At 41.4% G+C, this 9926-nt stretch overlaps 1 protein-coding gene across 1 annotated transcript; it reads left to right on the plus strand.

The window, feature by feature from the left end:
• Positions 1 to 5601: 5601 nt before the first annotated feature.
• Positions 5602 to 6555, plus strand: LOC311622603 (olfactory receptor 7A10-like; the record flags this gene model as incomplete). Its single annotated transcript, XM_084883860.1, has 1 exon — positions 5602 to 6555. One exon carries the CDS (start codon positions 5602 to 5604, stop codon positions 6553 to 6555), a length of 954 nt encoding a protein of 317 aa, XP_084739986.1.
• Positions 6556 to 9926: the final 3371 nt, after the last annotated feature.

Here is a 9926-nt window from a genome sequence, read left to right on the forward strand (position 1 = left end):
TCTTGGGATTAGGATGTGGATGTCTTTGGAAGCTTTGCCTACTATGAAAATTCATTCAATAATATATTCCATGATGTCACACAAGGCCCTTATATATATAAAAAAAAATTTTAAGGTATTTTTGAAGAATATCACATGATGTAATTTATAAATCCTTATAAAATAATTAAACAATTATATAAAATAAAGAGGTAATATGCAAATTGGCAACCACTCCAGCACACCATATGGCTGCCCCCATGTGGTCAAAGATGGCCACCCCCATGTGTACACAAGATGGCCACCACAAGATGGAGAGGAGGGGAGGGCAGTTGGAGGCAACCAGGCCAGCAGGGGAGGGCAGTTAGGGGTGACCAGGCCTGGAGAGGAAAGTAGTTGGGGGGGACCTGGCCTGCAAGTCAGGGCAGTTGGGGGCCACCAGGCCAGCAGGGGAGTGCTGTTAAGGGCAATTGGGCCAGCAGGAGAGCAGTTAGGTGTCAATCAGGCTAGCAGGGGAGTGGTTAGGAGGTGATCAGGCTGGCAGACAGAAGTGGTTAGGTTAGGGGCAATCAGGCAGGCAAGCAGGTGAGCAGTTGGGAGCCAGCAGTCCTGGATTGTGAGAGGGATGTCCCAGATTAGAGAGGGTGCAGGCTGGGTTGAGGGACACACCCTCTTCCCCCATGCACAAATTTCATGCACCAGGCCTCTAGTGAATTTATAACAGCTTCTAGAACGAATGAATACACTAAACATTCAAAATTATATGCAAAATGATTTCTGGTTCTAAAGGCCTAGAACTACCTTCACCTGACTCTAACACAGCCATACCCTTCTACTCAAAGTGTGGTCCACAGACCAGCACCTGCAGCAACAATACCACTTGGGAACTTGTTTGATTCAAAGAATCTCTGAGCCCACCAAGACCTGCATTTGAACTATAATCCTGGTAACTTATATGCACCATTGAAGTTGGAGAAGTGCTGGTCTAGACTAGATTTTCTCACCTCATGCTGGCATTAGGGCAGGACAATTATTGGTGGAGGGTATTATAGGTGTTGAGCAACCTTCCTCCAGGCATTGCCAAATATTGCCAGGGGCAAAATCATCTCGGGTAGAGAACCACTGGCCCAGAGTTTGAAAATTGGAAGCAACCTGACAGATTCCAATCAAGGCCCATTCCTTGTTTAGCTCATAACTTTCAGCAAATCAATAAATTTTTTTCAAACTCAATTTTTGTAAAGAGAATGGAATTCATAATATAAAGGACATTTTGAAAAATTAAATCAGGCAGACTTTAAGGTATTAAGCTCAAAATATATGACATAAAACTATCAAAATAAATATTTTATAATGAGGTACTAAATAACAACTCTTCACTTGTGAAATGAGTACAAAATTCCTTATTATTTTGACAAGTGTGTCAGGAAGCCAAAGAGTGTGAAGCCCAGGATTCCATATCAAAGGAACTCAGTCCTTTTTTTGGAAAGGAAAATAACAATTCTCCAGAGACATCAGGACAGTGTCCCCACCAGGCATCACTCCTTGAGCATCACAGGGTCCTGGTCTTGATGGTCCCCATAATCTCAGACATGGAAGACAATGGTCAATCAGTGTTGGAATAAGGTAGTAAGAGGTTAGATCTCTGGAAAGCATGTAAGATCAAGACAAGGCATCATAAAAACTAACTCACTTGATTTTTAACCTAGTCTCTTGGGATCAGAGAATCATTAGGAAAATTTTCTTTCTGTTTATTTCAGAGGACAAGAGGGAAATCATGAGTGTAGATGTTTAAATGACACAAGGGAAATGTGCCGGATGAGCAGGTATACAGAAAACTGTAAATATCTCCCATGTGCAGTCCTCAGCTTGTACAATGTTGGGGGACAGGACATGGTTGTGGCTTTTGATTCCTAAGCTGGCTCAGGGACTGATGCTCTACTCCTTCCTGCTGTCTGGTGTGGAAAAGAGCTTCAGTCTCATCATCAACCATCCAGAGAGCAATTCAGACTTCCACACGGAGACCTTCCTCTCAGAGACCCATCCAGGTGAGTCTGGTAATGCAGCAGGTACATCAGGAAAGGGTTAGGGGGATGGAACCTGTCAGCATTTACCTGAGTCACTGTGACCCTAATCAGCCCAGCCTAGAGACCCTATATCTCTGTTTGTATTCTTGGGTAAGTAAAGTAATTAACTTAAACAAAATTTACTTACTATGATAATATGTATATATCTCTTTGAATTTGCAATATATGGCCCATAGTGGACAATTGGATGGTGGGAATGGGAGTCCAGTTCGATGACATTGTAGAATGAGTGAGATACAAAATGGCTGTAGGGAAATGAAAACATATTGAGGAGCTTTGCTGTTCAGGGAGAAGGAGATAGAGTGTTAGATGTGGAGGACAATCCAGTGAAGTGAGAGTGTTTGTATTAAATTTCTAAGACGAGGTGTATTTGAAATTGCTTTGTGTTTTTGAAAAGATTCGGACTAATGAGTGTAGACATGAGTAGCTTGAAACAGCAGTAAATGAGACATACATTGCAGTCTCCTCTCTCGCGCTGGTATTCACATGAAAAATATTTAATAGATCTACAGAGGAATACTAAATAATTCTCCTTCATCACTCGGGAGGCTGCATATATGTTGGGGTTTTGTACTCTTACTTTCTATATTGCACAGTTAGTGTAAATTCCTGTTCCACACTCAGCCTTTTCCTGCAGTGGTCACTTTTCCATCCTTTGAATGAGAAACTCTGCCATGCATTTGGGGAATATAAATTGAGGACTCACCATCTTCTAGCTCAAGAGTATAGTGTGCTGAGAAACAATACTTCTTATAGTTCAGTAATAGAGAAATTAAGGCCACACATTGTACCTTAGGTCTTAATGACACAAAGGCACATAGTTCACAACAGTTTACATCTGTATAATGAGGACTTCACTGTTCCAGCTAATGGGGTGGAATATATCCAAATAATTTTAAATTTTCTTCTTTACTTCATGTGGGTTTTCCAAGTAAAATGTCCTTACCCAAGGAACCTAATGAGTAGAGAGACTTAAACTAAGTTCCATCTAAGGTGTTTTGCTGAATAGATTACTCGATGAGATTTCCATTGCTGCTGTAAAACATTGCTGCAGTCTTTGTTGAAAGTGAATATATATATATATATATATATATATATATATATATATATATACAGGCCCAGGTTCCAGAACCCTGAAATGAGTCTCATATCAAGATGTGTGCAGGAATGGGTTCCTTCTGGAGGCTCAGGGAAAATCTGTCTTCTTCCCAATTCCAGTTTGCACTACTGACCACCTGCAATCTTTGGCTCGGGGCTTTTCCTCCCTCATCAAAGCCAATAGTGTAGCCCTATCTGGTTTGGCTCAGTGGACAGATCATCAGCCTGTGGACCAAAGGGATCTGGTTCAATTTCAGTTAAGGGCACATGCTGGGGTTGTGGGCTCAATTCCTGGTAGAGGGTTTGCAACAAGCATCCAATCAATGATTCTCTCCCATCATTGATGTTTCTATCTCGATCTCCCTCTCCCATCCTCTCTGAAATCAATAAAAATATATTTAAAATAAAAATATTAGTGTATATTTTCATCTTGCCTCCCCTTTTGCATCTAGAGGACCATTGCATTTACTATAGATCTGGGCTCATCTTCTATAATATTTGAAGTTAGCACCCTCGCTGGTTTTGCTCAGTGAAGTCAGCGTAGGCCTGCAGGGTGAAGGGTCCCAGAATGTGGGAGTGCCAGGAAGAGGTCAATGGGGGAAAAGGAGACATATGTAATACTGTAAACAATAAATGATTAAAGGGAAAAAAAAGAGCTCATGTCTGGGTTGTGAGTTCCATCCCAAATAGGGGCATGCAGGAGGCATCTGATCAATGATTCTCTGTCAGCATTAATGGTTCCAACTCTCTCTCCCTCTCCCTTCCTCTCTGGAACCAATAAAAAGATATTTTTAAAAAAATAAAATGAAGTCATCCAATTAACAACCCTGTTCCATCTGCTACCCTAATTTTCCCTTGCTATAAAAAATAACGTATTTCTAAAGTACTGGGAATTAGAATGTGTATACCTTTTAGATGTTCTTATTCTACCTACAACAAATCATATTTCAGTATTATTTTTGTCACTCAAGGGCTCTTATATAACAGAAACAAATATTTCATCATAGCCTCTAGATTGAGTGAATAACTATTCCTTAAAACTCCATGCAAAGACAATACTTGCATCAAAAGACCTAAAACTTCCTGCAGCCAACTCTAACACAGAACCACAGCCTTTCCACTCAGAGAGTGGTCCTCAGGCCAGGACCTGCAGCACCACACCACCAGGGAGCTTGTTGGAAATGCAGAGTCTCTGAGCCCTCCAGACCTGCTGCATCAAATTTTGTCTTGAGTCCAAATCTTTGGGGACTGCATGGGAACATTGAAATTGGAGAGGTGCTGATCTAAACTAGGTGTTCTCACCTTTTACCATTGTCTAGTATTTACATATTTCTATTATTTGCTTACGCTTTTATTGTTACATATTTCTATTACATTCTTTCCTCCAGATTTAGTTGTAGGGTCTTTGTTCTTCCATACCCTCTACTTACAGGCCAGACAGTGCTGAAATCACGGTCAGCACTCAGTTTATATTCCTGAAATGCATGAAAATTTCTCATTAAAACTAAAGTGTATAGCCGAAACCGGTTTAGCTCAATGGATAGAGCGTCGGCTTGGGGACTGAAGGGTTCCGGGTTCGATTCTGGTCAAGGGCATGTACCTTGGTTGCGGGCATATCCCCAGTAGGGGGTGTGCAAGAGGCAGCTGATCGATGACTCTCATCGATGTTTCTAACTCTCTATCTCTCTCCCTTCCTATCTGTACAAAATCAATAAAGTATATTTAAAACAAACAAACAAACACACAAACAAACAAAAAAAAACTAAAGTATACTGGATATCTTATGTACAAAGCAGATTGAGACAAAAATTCCTACTCTGAAATGACACAGGAATGTCCTACATGGAACCAAATCCAGACCAAAATACTGAAACTAACTTCCTGACTATGGGAGACACACTGTTGCCTTAGAGCCACTTTGTAGAGAGCCACAGGGGAAGTCACATGGACATTCTTTTAATTCTTATCCGCTGAGCCCGAGGGCACTGGCAGAATCCTGTTATCAGTACTGATTTCTTATCTTTATCCGGTGCTTGGAATGAGGAACAAATAGGACCAGATCTTGATATGTTAAATCTTATACAAAAAAATGAGGAGCTTACCCAGATGTTGATGAATAGGATCTGAGCACACCCGAAACCCTTTTGACCTTAAACTCCCCTTTGGAAGCCAATAAATATGCTGTGTAGTCTGTGGTGAGTGTGACTGTCTCTCCATCAGAGAGAGGGCACCCACCTAGCACCCAGCTTTATGAATCTATTTCTGCCTCTTGTCTTTTTCTTTCTCTAATTTCTTCATCCCCAGCTCCTCCACTCAGGAACCTGTCGTTTTTCCGTGCGGGACACGGAAAAAGGAGAAACACCACACCACCCGAGTAACACTAGATTGTAAGAAAATTCCTCATGTTCCTTTCTTCTTTCTTGGAAGTCACCCTCACCTCATGGAACCAGAGAATCTTACAGGAGTGTCAGAATTTCTTCTCCTGGGTTTTTCAGAGGAACCAAAACTGCAGTCCGTCATATTTGGGCTTTTCCTCTCCATGTACCTGGTCACTGTGCTTGGAAACCTGCTCATCATCCTGGCTGTTAGCTCAGAGTCCCACCTCCACACACCCATGTACTTCTTCCTCTGCAACTTGTCCTTGGTAGACATCTGTTTCACCTCCACCACTGTCCCAAAGATGCTGGTGAACATCCAGACACAGAGGAAAGTCATCACCTATGAAGGCTGCATCGCACAGATGTATTTTTTTCTACTTTTTGGAGTTATGGATAACTTCCTTCTATCTGTGATGGCCTATGACAGGTATGTGGCCATCTGCCACCCCTTGCACTATATGGTCATCATGAACTCCCAGCTCTGTGGACTGCTGATTGTGGTGTCTTGGATCATGAGTGCCCTGAATTCCCTGTTACAAAGTTTGATTGTGTTGCCATTGTCCTTCTGTACAGACTTGCAAATACCCCACTTTTTTTGTGAACTCAGAGAGGTGGTCCAACTTGCCTGTTCTGACATCTTTCTTAATAACATGGTGATGTATTTTGGAGTTGTGTTATTGGTTGGTGGTCCTGTTGCTGGGATCCTTTACTCTTACTCTAAGATAGTGTCCTCCATATGTGCAATCCCATCAGCTCAAGGGAAATATAAAGCATTTTCTACCTGTGCCTCTCACCTCTCAGTTGTGTCCTTATTTTATGGAACAAGCATAGGAGTATATCTCAGCTCTGCTGCTTCCCACAGCTCACATTCAAGTGCAGTAGTCTCAGTGATGTACACTGTGGTCACACCCATGCTGAACCCCTTCATCTACAGTCTCAGGAACAAAGACATAAAGAGGTCCCTGAAAAGAATCTTTGGGATGGCAGGTACAAAGAGGACAATCATTTGGGAGTAAAAAGTGCTCTTGGTTTTGGGACTATAGAACTAAACTCCAAAAATTGTGACTCTTTAATCACATTGTGATTTTCAGACTTGCTCCTTTTATTTTTCAACTATATTTTTGTCGATGTCAGAGGGGAATGGTGAGGGAGAGAGAGATTAAAAAAATCATCAATGATGAGAGAAAATTACTGATTGGCTGCCTCCTGCATATCCCCTCCTTGGTATCCAGCCCACTACCTGGGCATGTGCCCTGACCGGAAATTCAACATTGACCTCCTGGTTCATGGGCCATTGCCCACCCACTGAGAAACACAGGCCAGGCCAGACTTGCTCCTTTTATTTCTGTCCTTGAATTTCCTTTGTTTGTTTCAACTTCTCTGTACATTTTAAGGAACCATTTTACTAAGCTTTCTGCCTTATCTGTTATAGAGACAGTTTTTCCCTTTGTTCTTTTTTAATCTTTACAAAGTTTTTTCCAACCTTGGTCAGAAATAGTGAGAAGTTTTCATTTACTTCACTAGAAACATTGATGCCTTCAGAATAATTTCTTCTCAAATGACATATATCATTGTAAGTAATTTTTTCTTGTTTTGTTGGTAGAATAGTAATGTGTCATTATTCATGTAGAAAAACAACACTTGGCTACCTAATCCATTATATATAATTTCATTCCACAAAATCTGAAACCTACATTGCTACCTTAATTGCTTTTCGTGATATTATATATTTTATTATTGTTCCCTGTAATTCTCAGGCTATTGATAGTGATGAAATAGGATAAGAATCGTGACAACCAGCCTGGTTCCTACTACTGTTCCTCCTGCATGCCCCCTATTGCATATCCCCTCTTGGGGATCGAGACCAGAGTCAAAGTCCTGGGTGGATGGACTCTTGTGTTCCTTCTTATAATTACAACAACCATCATGGAACTATGAAAACATAAGGTTTATTACTCACAGGTAATATACTCCCATAAGCCACAAGGGAATCTGTGTGTATGCATGTGTGTGTGAATGAGAGAGAGAGAAATGGACTTGGGCTGAAGGACTCTGCCTCTTTTGGGGTTAAGGGCAGGATGGCTATGGTTCTGTGAGTTTGCTTTTTTAAAATGTATCTTTATTATTGAAAGTATTATAGATGTTCTCCTTTTTTTTCACCAATGACTTTACTCATCCCCTCTCCTGAACCTCCCCTGCCCCCCGCATCCCAGGCCTTCGCCCTCCTATTACCTGTGTCCATGGGTTATTCATATATGCATATATGTTCTTTGGTTTGTATTTTCCCTTCCTTCCCCACCGCCCAATTTCCTCTGAGGACCCACAGTCTGTTGCATGCTTCCATGTCTCTGAATCTATTTTGTTTAGCACTTTATTTTGTTCATGGATTTCACATATAAGTGCGATCATGTGATACTTGACTTTCTCAGACTGACTTATTCCACTGAGCATAACAATCTACAGGCACCTCCATGCTATTTCAAAGGGAAAGAGATTTTTTTTTTTTTTTTTTTTTACCACTTAATAGTATTCCATTATGTAAATGTACCGCCGGTTTGTTTTTATCCATTCTTCAGCGGATGGGCACCTGGGCTGTATCCAGATCTTAGCTATTTAAATAATGCTGCTATGAACATAGAGGTACATATATTCTTTTTGATTTGTGTTTCAGACATCTTAGGTTATATTCCTAGAAGTGGGATCAGTGGGTCAAATGGGACTTCCATTTTTAATTTTTTTGAGGAAACTCCACACTGTTTTTTTCAATGGCTTTCCCAATCTGCATTCCCACCAGCAGTGTACTAGGGTTCCCACTTCTTCACCTCCTTACAAGCATTTGTTGTTATTTGATTGATTGGTAGAAGCCATTATTGCAGGTATGAAGAGGCACCTCATTTTGGTTTAATTTGCATCTCTCTGATGAATAGTGTCATTGAGGATTTATTCATACGACTGTTGGCCATTTCTGTGTTCTTATTTGGAGAAATATCTATTTCGGTATTCTGTGCATTTTCTGATTGGGCTGTTTGTCTTCCTTTTTTTGAGTTGTATGAATACTTTCTATATTTTGAGTTTGATTTTATTTAAAACCTAAGAACAGGAATTGAGGCAGTGGAAGGAAAAGCAGGGTCATTTATGTGGTTAGTTTCCCAGGCTACTCAGGATTTTCAAAAGGGGAACTTTATAACTCTTGTGTAAATATCACACAAATTCTGTCTGTTCCTGTATGTAATTCCAAATAAACTTTGCTCCCTAGATATATCTATTGTCTAATGTGAAGTTTCTCCCTTTGCTTATTTGAAAATGCTTGTAATTAAAAATAAAATTTCACATATTAATTATTTCAAAATAAAATCATTAAATTTAACATAAAAAGGCAACTTATTGGGTGATGGTAACATGAGTGCTTATGTAGTAACTCTTTCATGAATCAGGCAAAATTATATTTGTGATGGATATATTTGAAACAAATGCTTAATAAAAAAATGCTACTGTATTTTATATCTAATTTCCAGGTTTCAATGTTGTATTTAGCTGAGCATCCAGAAAAGCTCCCATAGTTACTGGCAAAACTTGATTATCACATATCTATCTCCCAGTGGCATTTACTTGGAAACATACATGAGCAGTTCAGAGTCAGGGAGAGCACTGAGGTAATATATATATGACATTCTGAGCTAGAGATGAGGTAAAAGCTCTTGAGGATTTAGAAGGGAGGAAGAACATTTCAGGACAATAAGAAGAGTAGATGTTCAGTAATTTGAAGTTTGCCCTGCCCTATATATAGGTCATCTCTGACTAGAGGTCTCGTGCATGAAACTTGTTCACTGAAGGGTCAGGGGTGTCCCTCAGTCCATCCTGCACCCTCTCTAATATGGGACCCCTCACAGATGTCCCAATGCCAGTTTAGGCCCCATCCCAAAGGGTTCGGGCCTAAAGGGATGTGGCCTAAACTGGCAGTCAGATATCCTTCTCACAATCCGGGACTGCTGGCTTCCAACTGCTCGCCTGCCTACCAGCCTGATCACCCCCTAACTACTCCCCTGCCAGCTTCATCAATGCCTAATTTCTCCCCTATGGTCCCAATTGCCTCCAACTGTCCTCCCCTGCTGCCCAAACATCCCCAACCTGCACTCCCCTGCTGGCCTGGTAATCCCCAACTGACCTCCCCTGCCAGCCCAGTCACCCCCATCTGACCTCCCTGGCTGGCCCAGCCACCCCTAACTGCCTTCTTCTGCAGGCTTGGTCACCCCCAACTTCCCTCCCCTGCTGTTCCACTCACTCCCATCTACCCTCCACTACAGGCCTGGTCACCCCTAACTTCCCTCCCCTACAGGCCTGTTCACCCCCAACTGTCCTCTCCCCCCCCCCCCAACTGTCCTCCCCT

The sequence above is a fragment of the Pipistrellus hanaki genome, assembly GCF_964339955.1.
Source record: "Pipistrellus hanaki genome assembly, chromosome: 5".
NCBI lineage: Eukaryota > Metazoa > Chordata > Mammalia > Chiroptera > Vespertilionidae > Pipistrellus > Pipistrellus hanaki.